This window comes from Bos indicus x Bos taurus, chromosome 5, assembly GCF_003369695.1.
Source record: "Bos indicus x Bos taurus breed Angus x Brahman F1 hybrid chromosome 5, Bos_hybrid_MaternalHap_v2.0, whole genome shotgun sequence".
NCBI lineage: Eukaryota > Metazoa > Chordata > Mammalia > Artiodactyla > Bovidae > Bos > Bos indicus x Bos taurus.
Genome location: NC_040080.1, coordinates 57,369,712 through 57,387,364, shown reverse-complemented (window position 1 = coordinate 57,387,364; position 17,653 = coordinate 57,369,712). Strand labels below are relative to the sequence as shown.

The following is a 17,653-nucleotide window of genomic DNA, read 5'->3' as shown; positions in this document are numbered from 1 at the left end:
ACCCAGGTCTCACTCCAGACCTTGTTAACTCAAAATCCCCAGAGATGGGACCCAGGCATCCATATTTTTGAAAGTTCCCCCAGGTGACTCTACAGTACAGCCGTGGTTGAGAGCTTGTACCCTCAGCTCTCGCCCTGGATGGCCTACCAACCCGTTGCCAGTCTCACTCTTGAGCTACAGCTGGCTGTGCTTGTGATGTCTGCTTCTGCAGCGTGCTCTCTACACATGCTCTGTCGTGACTCTCTCAGGAATGGAATGTCCTCAGCAGCACAGACGTTTGGTGTGCATATTAACACAGCTCAGGGGGATGTTTCCTGCTTGGATTTGATGGCTAGCTTACAGAATGACTCTGCCAAGGCTGAATTATTGTCATTTCCTCCTCCAGTCACTGATTTCTCTATCTAGGTATTTCACCTGTGTCTGCTTCTTTCACCTTTTACCTAGCACTGTGACATTACCATTGTGGTAGATACTGTCAGTGGCCACCCTAATATTCAGTCTCTCCCTTTTCCTAACAACTGCTGTATTCTTGCCAGCTTCAGTGTGCTCAGCTAAAATCTACAATAGATATATTTTCTAACTGCTTATCTTGGGGTGGTGGATTAAGCAGAGATGTTAGCAGATGTTAGCAGAACTTGTAGGGTGAAACTTCCAGGAAAGCTCCTGAAAGATTGCCTTACTCAGTTGTGAGGCAGGAGCCCTTTGGTCCTTACCATCTTTTTTTCTGTCTGAAATGTGGATATGCTGAATGATGCTCCAGCAGCTATTGTGCTCATGAGGTGACTTTGCAGATGGATGCCCCTAGCTAAGGATGGCAGAATAGAAATACAGAAGGAACTTGGGATTTTGATGATAATTGTGGAGCTGCTATTCCAGCCCTGTACTATTTATCTCTGAAGTTCATATTACATGAGAAGAAATTCAACCCCTCCCTTTGTTAAAAAAAGTTATTTATTTGGTTGCCTTAGGTCTTAGTTGTGGCTTAGTTGCTCTGAGGTATGTGGGATCCTAGTTCCCTGACAAAGGGTTGAACCTGCATACCCTGCATTGCAAGGTGGATTCTTAACTACTGGATCCCTGGGAAGTCTCCCCTCCCTTGTTTTAAGAGAGTCTTATTTCTGGTCTTTGATACTAGTCCCCGAATTTAGTTCTTGATACTGCCTGACTCAACACTAGCATATTGGGCTTTTTGGTTTTTGTTTTTATCTCAGAAAACTGTATTTTTAAGGAGTGGAGAGAAATCAGCCTGTCAAAGGTCAGAAAACAGCTTCTTGTATGTGTGAGATAAGTTGTCTCAGTTGTGTCTGACTCTGCAATCCTATGAACTGTAGCCCACCAGGCTCCTCTGTACCTGGGGATCCTCCAAGCAAGAATACTGGAGTGGGCTGCCATGCTCTCCTCCAGGGGATCTTCCTGACCCAGGGATCGAACCTCAGTCCCTTATGGCTCCTGTGTTAGCAGGCAGGTTCTTTACCCCTAGTGCTGCCTGGGAAGCCCTGATATTGCTTCTTACTTGGGGGCATCTCAGCTTCCCTGATCACCTGTCTTACTGACAGGAGGCAACAAGGAGGAGAACTGCAGACCTCCCAGGGAGCAGCTTTTGGGCATTTGATTGAGGCACCGAGACATCCAGAGGACAACTGAGTATTGATGATGGATAGCTTTGAATGGCTTTTCTTTTTTAAAGATTTATGTGTTTTTATTTATTTTTGGCTGCACTAGATCTCCGTTGCTGTGCAGGATTTTCACTAGTTGCAGTGCATGGACTTCTCATTGGATAGCTTCTCTTGTTGCCAAGTGTGGGCTCTAAGTGCACAGGCTGCAGTAGTTGTGTGCTGTAGAGCGCTAGATCAGTTGCTCTGCTGCATGTGGGATCTTCCTGGACCAGGGCTCGAACCCATGTCCTCTGCATTGGCAGGCAGATTCTTAACCACTAGACCACCAGAGAAGCACCTGAATGGCTTTTATTACCATGTTGTGAACTGACTTTGGTTCTTAAGAGTGGCTCCATGTCGGTTCACTCTTAATCTCAGTACTGAGACATCACTCCAAGCTTTCCTAAATGGTAGGACTTGCAAGATGCATGTTAGTTAGTGCCTTTGGGCTTGTGAAGTAACAGCTCCTTGGCTGTCTGTAGACCTCAGTGGCTGCACTGCCACCTTCGGCTGGGGTAACCCTCCTGGAGCCGTCAAATAGAGAATCTCTATTTCAATCTGGTGTGTGTAAGTCTTTACATCACCAGTCATTAATCATGCTTGGAAAGTTAAAATGCCCATGTGGCTTTTACAAACATAGGTCTCCTGGGTTTTGGAGAGAAAAACAGAAACTGTTTGGATGATAATTTGTAGCTATGATTATTTATGAGTGACATACAGAGTACCCTGTGTTGAGCTGGGAATAATCATCTTTGCACTACCAACTCTAAGTGAAATGGAGCTGTGGTGAGTACAGAGTGAGCTTTTGGTCAGAGGATTGACTTGAGATGAAGACAGGAAGCAGTTAAGTGGAACTGGCATTTCCCAGGTCAGCACCAAAGTCTTTGGGTTAATTCCACTGCAAAAATAAGTCCTGGCTCTTGAGTACTAAATGGGATCTCACAGGATGCAGAATGGTGATTGGGCAGTAGACCTAATGAAATTCCTTTTTCTGGGAAGCAGGACCCAGTTGCTGGGGCCAGCTGGATGGAGTGTGGAAGAGGCTGATGGAGCCTAGGTTCAGGAAGATTCTGTGGGCCTGTGATGGCTGGTTACCAAGTTTTAAGAAATGTGTTTATAACCGTCAGGTTGCTTAATTTTCATAGGAAACATACTTAGTGAATAGTTATATAAAAAGAGAACTGAAAAACTTAATGTCTTAAAAAAAAGGGGGGGGGGCCTTCCATACAGACTTATGAACATGGTCATGGTATTCCAGTTCTGTGGAAAAAGAACTCTGGTGGCTAGCCCACTTATCAAACTTTTATTTCTTTTCAGAAATAGCTTAGGAGCAATGCTGCTTGGGGTCCAAGTATGAATTTTCACTGATTTCTGAGAATTTGGCCATGTGTTCTCCATCTAAGCCTGTCTTCTGCCCCATGATATCCAAACATTATATGCACTAGCAATATTCCAAGTATTTCAGCAGAAAATCTGGTATGTCTTGAGAAAACTCACTTCCATGACTTATTAATGAACTAACTAGACATAATTTTCATTGGGTTCATTTACCCAAATTTATCATAGACTATCATTTAAGAAAAAAAATAAATGAAGTAAAAGAATTGAAGTCTTTTTTGGAATAATACCAACATTCAAATGTCTCCACCCCCCATGGATATTTCAGTTGCCAGTGTCTCAGATTCCCCCTTCAAGAAAATTAAGTGCAAATCCCTTTAATACACGGGCTCGCTGTCTTCTGTTTGTGCCCCAGACTTTCCTCCCTCTGCCTGCCCTGTTGTGTGACTAGTGGTGCCTTGTGTAGACTAAATCAATGGGCACCTTGCCCTGTGGCTTCCAGTTGGTTCAGGTAATGCAGGGTGGAGGGTGGAGAGTGACATCCGGGTATTTTTTCTTTTTTTTTTTTAAACTTGAGTATCATTCATTTACAACATTGCATTAGTTTCAGGTGTACAGCAAAGTGATTCAGTAGGTATATACACACACATAGATACACTTTTTCCATCACATAGGAGGTTATTGCAAGATACTGAATGTAGCTCCCTGTCCTTGTTGTTTATTTTCTATATATAGTGTATATCTGTTAATCCCATTATCCCTTTCCCTTTTGGTAACCATAAGTTTGCTATGTCTGTAAGTCTGTTTTGGTTTTGTAAATAAGCTCATATGTATCATTTTTTAGAGTTTACATATAAGCGATATCATAAGATGCTTGTCTTTGTCTGACTTCACTTAGTATGATAATCTCTGTGTTTATCCATGTTGTCACAGGGAATTCTCTGGTGGTCCAGTGTTAGCACTCTGTGCTTTCACTGCTGTGGGCCTGGGTTTGATCCCTGGTTGGGGAACTAACATTGCACAAGCCATATGGTATGCCTCTCTCCACCTAAAAAGGAAAATAAAAAATCCATGTTGCTGCAAATGGCATTATTTCATTCTTTTTTTTTTGTAGCCAAGTAATATTCCAGTGTGTGTGTGTGTGTATCATATAATTTTTATCCATTCATCTGTGGATGAACATCTAGGTTGCTTCCATGTCTTAGCTATTGTAAATATTGCTGCTGTGAACATTGGGGTGCATGTATCTTTTTGAATTAGTTCTTATATTTCCCAATAAATGCCCAGGAGTGGGATTGCTGGATCATATGGTAACTTTTAGTTTTTTAGGGAACTTCCATGCTTTTTCCATAGTGACTGCACCAATTTACATTCCCATCAATGGTGTAGGAGGATTCTCTTTTCTCCACATCCTCTCCAGTAATTTATTATTTGTAGGCATTTTCATGATGGTCATTCTGACTGGTGTGAGACTATTCCTCATTGTAGTTTTGATTTGCGTTTCTCTAATAATTAGTGATGTTGAACTATTTTCATGTGCCTATTCCATCTATATCTTTTTTGAAGAAATGTTTATTTAGGCCATCTGCCCTTTTTTTTTTTTTTGGGATCAAGTTGTTTGTTTTTTGATATTGAGTTAGTCTTTTGTATATTTTGGAAATTAATTCCTTGTTACATCAATTTATATTTTGCATATATTTTCCCCCATTCCATGTTTTTTCTTTTAGCTTGTTTATGGTTTCGTTTGCTGTGCAAGAAAAAGAAAAAGAAATGCAAGAAGATAAAATGGTTGTCTGAGGAGGACTTACAAACAGCTATGAAAAGAAGAGAAGCGAAAGGCAAAGGAAAGATATACCCATTTGAATGCAGAGTTCCAAAGAATAGCAAGGAGAGATAAGACAGACTTCCTCAGTGATCAATGCAAAGAAACAGAGAAAAACAATAGAATAGGAAAGACTAGAGATCTCTTCAAGAAAATTAGAGATACCAAGGGAACATTTCATGCAAAAATGGGCACAATAAAGGACAGAAATGGTATGGACCTAACAGAAGCAGAAGATAGTAAGAAGAGGTGGCAAGAATACACAGAAGAATTACACAAAAAAGATCTTCATGACCCAGATAATCACAATGGTGTGATCACTCACCTAGAGCCAGACATCCTGGAATGTGAAGTCAAGTGGGCCTTAGGAAGCATCACTACAAACAAAGAAAGGTAGTGGAGGTGATAGAATTCCAGTTGAGCGATTTCAAATCCTAAAAGATGATGCTGTGAAAGTGCTGCACTCAGTATGCCAGCAAATTTGGACAACTCAGCAGTGGTCACAGGACTGGAAAAGGTCAGTTTTTATTCCAATCCCAAAGAAAGGCAATGCCAAAGAATGTTCAAACTACTGCACAATTGCATTCATCTCACTTGCTGGCAAAGTAATGTTCAAAATCCTCCAAGCCAGGCTTTAACAGTATGTGAACCATGACCTTCCAGATGTTCAAGCTGGATTTAGAAAAGGCAGAGGAACCAGAGATCAAATTGCCAACATCTGTTGGATCATTGAAAAAATGAGAGAGTTCCAGAAAAACATCTGCTTTATTGACTATGCCAAAGCCTTTGACTGTGTGGATCACAATAAACTGGAAAATTCTTCAAGAGATGGGAATACCAGACCACCTGACCTGCCTCCTGAGAGATCTGTATGCAGGTCAAGAGGCAACAGTTGGAACTGGACATGGAACAACAGACTGGTTCTAAATCAGGAAAGGAGTACATCAAGGCTGTATATCGTCACCCTGTTATTTAACTTATATGCAGAGTACATCATGAGAAATGCTGGCCTGGATGAAGCACAAGCTGGAATAAAGATTGCTGGGAGAAATATCAATCACCTCAGAAATGCAGATGACACCACCCTTATAGCAGAAAGCGAAGAAATAAAGAGCCTCTTGATGAAAGTGAAAGAGGAGAGTGAAAAAGTTGGCTTAAAGCTCAACATTCAGCAAACTAAGATCATGGCATCTGGTCCCATCACTTCATGCCAAATAGATGGGAAAATAATGGAAACAGTAGGAGATTTCATTTTTTGGGGTTCCAAAATCACATCAGATGGTGACTGCATCTGAAAGTAAAAGATGCAAAGTATGAAAAAAGATGAAAGTAAAAGATGCTTGCTCATTGGAAGAAAAGTTATGACCAACCTAGATAGCATATTAAAAAGCAGAAACATTACTCTGCCAACAAAGTTCCATCTAGTCAAAGCTTTGGTTTTTCCAGTAGTCATGTATGGATGTGAGAGTTGGACTATAAAGAAAGCTGAGCACTGAAGAATTAATGCTTTTGAACTGTGTTGATTGAGAAGACTCGAGAGTCCCTTGGACTTCAAAGAGATCCAAGCAGTCCATCCTAATTGAGATCAGTCCTGAGTGTTCATTGGAAGGACTGATGCTGAAGCTAAAACTGAATACTTTGGCCACCTGATGCGAAGAATTGACTCATTTGAAAAGACCCTGATTGTGGGAATGATTGAAGGTGCAGGAAGAGAAGGGGATGACAAGGGATGAGAATGGATGGCATCACGGACTCAATGGACATGAGTTTGAATAAGCTCAGGGAGTTGGTGATGGACAGGGAAGCCTGGCGTCCTGCAGTCCATGGGGCCATGAAGAGTTGGACATGACTGAGCGACCAAGCTGAACTGAACTTGCTGTGTGAAAGCTTTTGAGTTGAACTAGGTCCCACTTGTTTATTTTGTTTTGTATTTCCATTACTCTGGGAGACAGATTGAAAAAGATAACTGCTGCAATTTATGTCAGTGTTCAGCCTATGTTTTTTCATCTAAGAATTTTGTACTGTCCAGTTTCACATTTAGGTTTTTAATCCATTTTGTTTGTTTTTGTATAAGGTGTTAGAGAATGTTATAATTTAATTTTTTTTACATGTAGCTGTCCAGTTTTCCCAGCACCGTTTATTGAAGAGATTTCCTTCACTGTATAGTCTTTTCTGTCATAGGTTAATTGACCATAGGTTCATGGGTTTATTTCTGGTCTTTCTAGCCTGTTCCGTTGATCTGTCTTTCTATTTTTGTTCCAATACCATACTGTTTTGGGGACTATGGCTTTGTGGTATAGTCAGAAGCCAGGGAGCGTGATTCCTCCAGCTCCATTTTTCAAGATTGCTTTGGCTATTTAGGGTCTTTTGTGTCTCCATACAAATCTTAAGATTTATTTTGTTCTACTTCTGTAAAAAATGCCATGGGTATCTTGAAGGGGCTTGCATTGACTCTGTAGATTGCCTCAGGGTAGTATAGTCATTTTGACTATATGGCTTCTTCCAGTCCATGAACATGGTTTATCTCTTTGCCTGTTTGTGTGACCTTTGATTTCTTTAATCAGCATATTTTTTTGTCATTTAATTAAAGTGTAGTTGATTTACAATGTGTTAATTTCTTCTGTACAGCAAAGTGATTCAGTTATACATTCCTTCAGTGGTCCATGGGTTGTTTAACAGTATATTGTTTAGCCTCCCCATATTGTGGTTTTTCCAGTTTTTTTCTTATAGTTGATTTCTAGCCTCATGGTACTGTGGTTGGAAAAGATGCTTGATATAATTTCAGTTTTCTTAAATTTATTCAGGCTTATTTTGTGGGCTAGCATGTGGCCTATCCTGGAGAATGTTCCATGTTCATTTGAAAAGAATGTGTATTCTTCTGCTTTTGGATGGAATGCTCTATAAATACTGATTAAGTCCACTTGGTCTAATGTATTTTTAAGGCCAGTGTTTCCTTATTCATTTTCTATGTGGATGATCTTGTCCATTGATATAAGTAGGGTGTTAAAGTCCTCTAGTATTATTATATTACCACTGATTTTTTTTTTTTTATGTTAATTCATGTTTGCTAAATCACTTCAGTTGTGTCTGACTCTTTGAGACTCTATGGACTGTAGCCTGCCAGGCTCCTCTGTCCATGGAATTCTCTGGAGTGGGTTGCCATTTCCTTCTCCAGGAGATCTTCCTGACCCAGGGATCCAACCTTCATTTCTTATGTCTCCTGCATTGGCAGGCAGATTCTTTACCACTAGTGCCACCTGGATTTGCCTTATAAATTGAGGTGCAGGATGCATATGTATTTGTCGTTGTTATGTCTTCTTGGATTGATCCCTTCATCATTATGCAGTGTTCTTCTTTGTCTCTTGTAACAGTCTTTATTTATAGTCCATTTATCTAATACAAGTATTGCTACTCCAGCTTTTAAAAAAAATTTTTTCCCATGAGTGGAATGCCTTTTTCCATCCCCTCACTTTCAGTCTGTGTGCGTCTCTAAACCTGAAGTGAGCCTTTTCTAGGCAACATATATACAGATTTTACTTTTCTTATCCATTCAGCCAGTGTATGTCCTTTGGCTGGCACATTTAGTCTGTTTACATTTAAAATAATTATCAGTATGTATGTTCTTGTTGCCATTTTGTTAATTGTTTTGGATTTGTTTTTATGGGTCTTTTCCCCCCTTCTTTTGTTCTCTGGTAATTTGACTATCTTTAGTGTTATGTTTGAATTCCTTTTTATCTTTTATAGATTTTTGGTTTGTGATTTCCATGAGGCTTTTGGGTAGCATCTATAAACAAACATGATTGTTTTAAGTTGCTGATCTCTTAATTTCAACTGTGTTTTAAACACCCTGTGTTTGTACACTCCTTCTCTCATGCTTACTGTTTTTGATATCCTATTTTACATCTAACTGTTTTGTGTACCCTTAACTGCTTATTGCAGATACAGACGATTTTACTACTTCTGTCACTTAACCTCCCTACTAGTTTTGTGTGTGGGTGCTTATCTACTGTTGCAGTATATTTGCCTTTACCAGTGAGCTTTTTCCTTCTGTAATTTTCTTGTTTCTAGTTATGGCTTTTTCATTTGGAGTCCTTCCTTCAACATTTATCATCAAGTTGGTTTTGTGGTGGTAAATTATTTTAGCTTTTGTCTCTAAAGCTTTTGATTTCTCCATCAAAATGGTAGAGTGTTCTTGGTCGTAGGCTTTTCCCTTTCATCACTTTAAATACATGTTGCCACTCCCTCTGGCCTGCAGAGTTCCTGCCAAAAAGTCGGCTTATACCCTTATGGGAGTTTCCTTGTATGTTATTTGTTGCTTTCCTCTTTCTGCTTTTAATATTCTTTCTTTAATTTTTGTCATTTTTGTCCTGAAGACTCCAAGGCTACTACCCACTACTGGCAGGTGAAGCCAGGTCCGGGGTTAGTCCCAGATTACTGGCAGGCAGAGCTGGTTCCTAGAGTCTCGCTGCAGGGCCCAGGGATCCCAGAGCTCGTTTCATTGATCATTGGTGGTGATGGTGGTGGAGTGATGGTGTTTCCTGACAACAGTTGGGTATGAGGTCCTGAAGATTGTGTTAGTCTGCTAGAGGACTGGACATGGCCCATCTGCTCCCATGGTAGGGTCTGGACTGATGGGGGTGGGAAGCTGTGTTCCAGCCCAGTTAGTTGTTTGGCCTGAGGCATCTCTGCACTGGCACCTACAGGCTGTTGGGTGAGGCCAGGTCTTAGTGCTAATGAGCCAAGATGTCAGCTGCCAACACAGTGTTCATCTGTTTGCATGTTCCCCAACATGTCTGCCTCCTCAGGGTGAGCTGCAGCTAGGTGTCCCCTGCATCTCCACCCTACCTCTCCAGGACACTCACCAGCAGGTAGGTCTGACCCAGGCTCCTATGAGATTACTGCTCTTGCCCTGGGTCCTGGTGCACGTGAGATTTTGTGTGTGCCATTTAAAAGTGAAGTCTCTATTTCCCCTAGTCCTGTGGGGCTTCTGCAGTTAAGCCCTGCTGGCCTTCAATTTCAAATGCTCTGGGGGCTTGTCTTCCTGGTGCCAGACCTCTGGGCAGGGGAGCCTGACATGCGGCTCAAGACTCACTCCTGTGGGAGAATCTCTGCAATATAATCAATCTCGTTTGTGGGTCACCCACCCAGTGGGTAAAGGGATTTGATTATATTGCGAGTCTGCCCCTCTTACCTATCTAGTTGTGGTTCCTTCTTTATGTCTTTAGCTATAGAAGATCTTTCCTGGTAGTTGCCAGTCTTTTTATCAATGGTTGTTCTGCTCATAGTTGTGATTCTGGTGTGCTCATGAGCGGAGGTGAGCTCAGGTCTTTCTATGCTGCCATCTTGGCCACTCTCCCTGAGATCAGCATATTTTAACCCAGGCTCCCTTTCTGAGGCCCGTGGCACCTGTCTGGCAGCCCCCTCTACAGGCTACCTCTGTCCCTACTTTCCCTCAGGCTGTAGCAGCACAAGGGATACTGTTCCCTACATGCGGCCAACACCTCTGTAAGTATATTTATTTATTAATCTCTTAAAATTCTCCCAATTGCAGGGTGCCATCTTCTTCTTGCTGGGACCATAACTGATACAAATAAGCATCTTAATCCTGAGATAATAAGAGGATTGGGCTTCCCTGATAGCTCAGCTGGTAAAGAATCTACTTGCAATGCAGATCTGAGTTTGATTCCTGGGTCAGGAAGATCCTCTGGAGAAGGGATAGGCTACCCACTCTGGTATTCTTGGGCTTCCCCTGTGCCTTAGCTGGTAAAGAATCCACCTGCTATGTGGGGATCTGGGTTTGATCCCTGGGTTGGAAGATCCCCTGGAGAAGGGAACAGCTACCCTCTCCAGTATTCTGGCCTGGAGAATTCCATAGACTGTATAGTCCATGGGGTTGAAAAGAGTCAGACAAGACTTAGTGACTTTTACTTTCAATAAGAGGATTGCTGACCTCCTTAATAAAGATTAAAAGGGGCCAAATTAGCCCAGATAAAGCATTACTGTCTAAAATTCCAGCCCAAACTTCCCATCAGGAAATCTGCCCTTCTACCTCTGTGAATGTTGCCTCATTTCAGGATGGTTTTAGCCTTTTGGGGTTCAAAGCCGTAGGCCTCTGCATATCAGGCTGGGAATGCCCCAAGATTGGTTCGACACGTGTTTTGGAGAGTAACACACTTGGATCCAGCAGTGGGGAGATCTTCTGAAAGTTATAGGATATGGAATGTGAATCATTGATTTTTCCAGTTTCTCTCTAACATGGCCCTTTTATCTCTTGACCCAGAGCTGGTACATGTGTCTGTGTCCCCTCAGTCTATATGCTGGTGTCCTAATGCTCCACAGTGCGTATCTGGAGATGGGCTTTTGGGAGATCAGGGTAAGGTGGGACCTTGGGGGTGGGGCCCTCATGGTGGGATTAGTGCCTTTATAAGAAGAGGTGCTCCCCCACCCTCTGCAGGCACACACAGAGGAGAGGTCCTGTGCGCACACAGCAAGAGAGCAGCCACCAACAAGCCAACCCAAGAGAAAAAGCCCTTAGAATGAAACCTACCTTGCTCACACCTCGATCTTGGACTTCCCAGACCTCCAGAACTGTAAGAAATTTGTTTAAGCCACCCAATATTTTGTTATGGCAGCCTAAGACAAATGTGTAGGCCTGTAGACAAACTTATAAAAATGATCTAGTTTGGTGGTCCTTCCTCTTTTAGAAGTTCTTTGTTACAGCCCACTTTACTATTTAAACAAAGACAGTGGTGGCTTTATGGCCGAATTCAAACTGTAAAGGCCACTGCATCTTTCTAAGACTGGCTGAACTTGGAAGTGAACCGATTTCCTCAACAGTTTGGCCAAGTAAAAAAATTCATTTAACTATGGATGCTGAGAAGGCTAAGCCTTTGGTTCTTTCCTATAAATGGAACTGGGAAGGTGCTCACAGAATGATGCCAAGCACCAACAGCTGTATAGTTTCCATTTTATTTTATGTGCTTTTTTTTAATAGGATATAAATAATGACAAAAATTACAAAATTTATAACTGGAAGCCCAAGCATATTTACACATATGTTTCCATTTCAGCAAAGCTACTGTTTACTTTGCTCCTATACAGTTTCCTTTTGGTACCATATTTTAGTGTTATTTTACTCTCAGTTTACTACATACATATCAACAGTGAATAGGCAAAATATATACAAGGAACTGTTCAGTTCAAGTAATTTAATATTGTATTAAAATTCTTTAACACTGAACTAAAGCCATATACATTTGTCAGTTTGAAATAAAATTTTCTGTCTTCAAAACTCACCAACTGATGATGTAACTGATAATCTCAGATTTAAAATAATATTGGTTAATTAAAAAAAACATTAAGACAATCCCACAATTTATCAATATCGCTATAATGAACTTCAAAATGATTCACAATGTGATTGATTAGAACAATATACATTAAAATGTTATTTTTTTCTATAATGATATTGGTACTGTTTATATAATTTGATTCTACATAAATATACATTATGGTATCATACAAATACTCCACGGAGACATTAAAAAATTAAAATACCTTAAAGAAATGTAAGTAAATTTTATTTAATCAAAGAGTAAGCAAACATTTATTTATTTTGTTTCAAGAAAGTTTTATTACTTTGGAATCTCTCTTTTTTTATTTTTTTTATTTTTTCCTAGAAAAAAAGTTTTTTTGCAATAGAATTTTATTAATACCTTTCTCAAACAAGGTTTCCATGACAGAAATCTTGACAGCAGGAGCCCTAGATTTTTTTTAACATGTTCTTTAAAACTGTGAAGATTAAAAAAAAAAAAATCTCTGCAGGCTTATGGCTGCGTCAGCACTTTCGGTAAGACGCCAGTCTGCTGCCTGAATCTCCTGCTCTGGGGAATGGCCTGGGTACTCTGCCACACTGAGCAGCCCTCTTGGTGGTAGCAGGAGAAATTTAGTTATTTGAAATGAAACCAGAAACATCCCTCACGACTAACCTAGTTTTCTTATCAATGCATTAGTGAAACATTCTTTTTAATAAAAATATTTAATACAAGACACGTTTTTCTGTGCATAATAAATTCCTCTGTTTTAAATCATTAGGTTTTTGAATCAATCCACAGATGTAAAGATTTTCTTTATCTGACATGGTTGATTACATATAAAATCCACAAATATAGAAACTGGGAAACAGAATTCCCTGGCAATCAGGGGAGTAACTTCTGTCCTCTTGCATGAAACAATACTTAGTGAGATCATGACTTTAGAGATGCTTTCTGGGGGTAGTTCTGTTCTACCTTGAAAACGGCTGACAGTGGAAAATAAACCCAAGATTTTTACACTTTTAGGCAGTATAAGCGACCCCCTGTGTTTTTTCAAGGTGTTATCCCCAAATAACAGCAAAGCGAGGTTGGGGCAGAGTCATGAGAAATACCTCGGGTGGTGGCCAGGAGTGGGGGTTGGGAGCATCAGCCACAAACCTCTGCTCTGTCTCTCAGGGGTTACAGCTGGGAAGTCTTGGTTGCACTTTCTGTCACCGGTGCAGAAAGAACGTCCCCAAGAGTGGCCAGTGGCCTCTCGCCCATGACAAGGCCACACAAACAGAGCAGTCTTCCTCCCGGGCTGGGTGGAAAGCCTGCTCCGGGACTGCTCGGCGTGCAAGGCACCACGAGGACGGGAAGGAGGTGAGTATCAGAAAATTGTGGTCTCATACTTGGTATTTATCCCCCGCTTGGCCTCTTGTCCTGGCTCCACGATCCATGGCAGGTTGGCCAGAGTCTTTTGCTCAGATGGGTCGATCTGCTTTAGAACAGAAAGGCTAATGCCTGTTATACGGTACCTGCTCAGGAGTGCACGCATGCATTCTAACACTGCCTGGAAATCAGCATTGCACCCTGGCAAGACTTCAGGATGCTGGTGGGTGAGCCATTTGTTGGTTCTTCTGATCACGTTTACTGCATAGGAACCGTGTTCAAGGCACAGGGTTGGGGAAGGGGACGGTGATTGAGGCATGGCCCTTGCTCTTGAAGGCACACAGGTGGGGAGCGGATATAGGAACACTTTACTGAGAAGTGAGATTTGAAAGGGAAGAGGGCACTCTGAGGGCACCCAGGAAGGCCACTGACACCGTGTTGGGAGGCAGGGGAACTTCCTGGAGGAGATGAACCAGGCTATGTCCTACCCAGCTCTCAAACCTCCATTGGTTTTCTTCAAGAGTCAGAATAAACCCAAAGTCCTCGGAGTGACTTCTTGGGGCCCTGCCTGCCAAGCCCATGCCCTCTGTGCCCATCAGCTCTCTGAATACACTCCAGACACCTTTGTTCTTTCTCCCCTAATGTCAGAGTGTGGCACAAATGTCATCTCCTCACCAGTTTACTGCATGTAAACTAGCACCTCAGCTTTTCTGCTCTCCTCTTCTGCTCTCTTCTTTATAATCCTTATGCCATACACATCATGTTTATATGTTCATCTGCCACTAAAATGTACACTCACAAAGGTGGACTTCATTCTGTTTACTACGGTTTCCCTCTAACGTTGACAAGCTCCCAGCAACCCAGTAACCAATAGGCACCCAATCCGTTCCTGTCAACTAGACATTATTTCAAAATTAAGGTATACGTCCAAATGGAGAGCTGGAAAACTAAGCTTCCTGGTGAAGATGGGGGTGTGGAGCAGCATGCGCAGAGTCCCTGAGGGGAAGGGAGTGAGGGTTTGCAGTCAGGGTGCTGAGGGGGAGCTGGGAGGAGACAGCTGAGGGTGAGGAGGTGAGCAGGGCCAAGTCAGGCTGAGCCTCGACCTTGAACCAAACTGAGCTAGAAAACGTCAACACCATTTCATTGCCTGTGTATACAAGGTCATGCAGGCCCTGCCTGGGTAAAGCTTGAGTTCTAAGCTCTCATGGTGATAGGGGGGCGGATCAGGGAGGGGGCTGGGGCAGTTCTGCACCAGACCTCCCTGTCTGTCTTTGGTGTTTCCACGTGTGCCCCTGGCTGCTCTGCTCAGGAAACCTGGAACAAGGGAGCTGGCCAGAAGGCTATGGGGTTCGTGCTTTTCAGCTGCATGTGATCTGTCTGTACCTCCACAAGGCTGTGGGGGGGAACGTCACATGTCTAATCACAGGATATTCTCAACAGTAAACTACTGGGGCCGAGGGAAATGGAACACAGACACCTGCTGAGGGGGACGGGATCTTGGGGCAGTTAAAGAGCAGCAGTATTATTCACTGTATGTTCCATCTTTTTCAGTGAAGGCTTCTAAATGAATATTCTATGAGCCCGTATGGTGCACATCCCTTCATACTCGCCTGGAAGAAGTCTACAGGGACCAAAGAAAAGTCAGATGGAGGTAGGAACAGATTTATCCAGCCCACATGGGAATGTATACAATACAACAGACTAGAGCTAGTCCCCCAAATATTATGAAAATTTCTGGATATTTAACCTGCTTTCCTGTGGGGTAAGACAGACAATATATAGGAGATGCCTCTTTGTGTGGCTGGGGCCTGGATGACCAGCTGTAGTCAGCTGTGCAGAAATGAGGGGGAGACAAAGCCAGGTGGAGGGAACACAGGTAGGTGGAAGCTTTGTCTATTCCAGGAATAGGGAGGCTGAGTGCCTGGGAGGAGTGTGGTGGGAAGTCAAGGCTGTGGTACCATGATGTGGCTGCCCTGTGGAGGAAGGGAGTTTCAGGAGATGTACTGGAGTAGTTTTGGAGATGTGGTGGTGATGGCTAGGATGGGAAGAGTGACAGAAGAAATGGAGAGGCGTGGATGGAGCTGAGAGATGTTTTAGGGGCTGAATGGATGGAATCTGCTTGTGGGCTGGACACAGGGCTGAGAGGAAAACAGGAATCAAGTCTGCTTTCTAGATTGATGGCTTGAGCAACTTGGTGACTGGTTAGCCTGTTTACTAAGCTGGCAGAGGTAGGGAGAGAGAAACAGCTTTGCAGAGAGATCAAGAATTCTGTTCTAGGCATAGTAAGTTTCAGCTGTCTGCTAAGTATCAAAGGAGAAATTGAACCTGTAGGTCTGGAGCTCTGGGAGTGCATCAGGGTTGGGAGCCAGTGGGGCTGGGAGGTGCTGAGGTGGGAGGACGTGCAGTTCCTGGCAATGGTCAGCAGTGAGGGACAAGCATGGGTGTGAATGGTGAGGTGGAAGAAAAGATCTGAGATGTGAGCTGTCAAGGAGCAGAGGCCAAAGAGAGGTCATGAACAAGAAGCCACATGATCTCCAAGCATGGTGCTTCTGCAAACATTAAAAACCCTACAAATTCCCCATGACCTGGGGTCGGTGGGGAGGAGGAGAGTCACAGATGGAAGGATATATGGGTGTGAGAGTGATGCCTCTGTGATGGCACTGCTGCCCGGAGTCCAAGAGTTCCAAGGATGCCATACGGAGCAGAAACCAGAAGTGAGGCTGGCTGGGAACGTTCCAGCTTCTGGGTACTGCTACTACCAGAGGAGGCCGCTTTGAAGTCAGGAAAGTCTGTTAGGACAGGATGTGTGAAGAGCGTGTGGGAGGGAAGGGGAGGAAATTCCTGGAGGAAGGCAGATGCGAGGAGGAGGGGCAGTAGCTTCTGAACAATCCTGCTCTGCAGGAAGCCTCAGCTGCTGCGGGGAGAACACAGGGCCTGGTGCCCAGGCCTCTCCCACCCTGACTCCGTGCACAGCTTGAGCCCCCAGCTTCTACTTGCTGGGTACCAGGGACACCCTCGCTGTGAGCCTCTACCAACCTCTCTGCTGCCCAGTGGCCTGGAAGAGGCCTGCCCCCTGGAGGGATGGCAGCTGAGGCCTCAGGGAACTTGGTCCCCAGGTAGCTTGGATCTAGAGGAGAGATTGACCCGGGACAGCAGCACCCAGCCCCCTCCCAGGCTGCTTCAGGGCACAGGGTAAGTGGGATTTTCTCAGGAGCCTCCAGGTTCAGTAGACGGTCCCCAAGACTGCAGGAACTGGGCTGAGAGGATGACAGTTACAAGCCAGGACAAGGCTGAGGGGAGGACAGGAAGGGCAGGCCCTGGATTCTTACCAGCACCCACACCACCATAGATCCTTCCCTTCAGTTCTCAGAACACCTGTGTCTTGTCTACTTACCACCGACTTGCGAATGCTGACGCGGGGCTTGGGGATGGGCTTGGAGGGCTTGTTTTCAAAGCTTTCTGGAAGCGTGGAGGAATGCCCCCCTTTCCTGGCTTGCAGTGCAAGCTGATAGGCGACTTCAAATGCCTGTCCAAGCGTTAGGATGATCTCATAGGCTAAATTCTGCAAGAGAAATGAGAAAGCGTTTACAACAGCATCCTGCAGGTCAGAACAGAGTCACTGAGCACGCAAAGAGAGGACATTGAGGGGGTGAACCGGCGAGGACATTGAGGGGGTGAACCGGCGAGGACCTTGAGCTGCTCCACCTGACGTGGCAGCGAGTCAGGGGAAATCTGACAGACTGCACACTCTGGGTCCAAGTTAGGGTCTAAGGAGGCATCAGTCACTGCTGCAATACACACGCCTACAGCTACCCTAAGGAGCCCGCCCTGGGTGACTGTTTTGCTCCCAGGCCTTAGAAGGCAAGGGGTTATACCAGTCCCTCAGCCTGTGAGGGTGAGCCCACACACTCCCCACGAGGTGCTCCTGAGAAGTTTGGGTCTTTTTACCTCCAACATCTGTGATTCAGTGAACATCTCTGAAACACAATCACAGTCTAATTTAGGCAGAGGGGAGAGGCATTAGTCATGCTGGTGTGGTGTCTCGCAGTCACAGCAGCAAGCATGCAAACAGAGCCAATTATCCATCTATTTCTTGAGGCATCTGCTCTCCCTGTGGGTCCACTCCATATTTTATCACTAAATCAGTGTGAGAA

General features: G+C 43.7%; 1 protein-coding gene and 1 long non-coding RNA gene across 17 annotated transcripts in view; one reads left to right on the top strand and one right to left on the bottom strand.

The window, feature by feature from the left end:
• The first annotated feature begins 10,691 nt into the window (after positions 1 to 10,691).
• On the top strand, positions 10,692 to 12,371 carry LOC113892765. The gene is made up of 2 exons (XR_003511122.1): positions 10,692 to 11,188; positions 11,270 to 12,371. It is a non-coding gene; the product is annotated as an uncharacterized LOC113892765 (long non-coding RNA).
• The window catches only part of ANKS1B (ankyrin repeat and sterile alpha motif domain containing 1B), a 1,175,033-nt gene continuing 1,169,150 nt past the window's right edge, over positions 11,771 to 17,653 (bottom strand). For 8 of the 16 annotated variants that reach the window (XM_027542058.1, XM_027542067.1, XM_027542068.1 and 5 more), the window contains 2 exons: positions 16,894 to 17,061; positions 13,498 to 13,608 (listed from right to left, as the gene is read on the bottom strand). In XM_027542058.1, the coding sequence (XP_027397859.1) occupies positions 13,498 to 13,608; positions 16,894 to 17,061 (279 nt within the window). Of the gene's footprint in view, positions 13,625 to 16,893; positions 17,062 to 17,653 lie in introns of all 16 variants that reach the window. The other 8 variants (XM_027542069.1, XM_027542060.1, XM_027542063.1 and 5 more) reach the window with 5 other exon arrangements.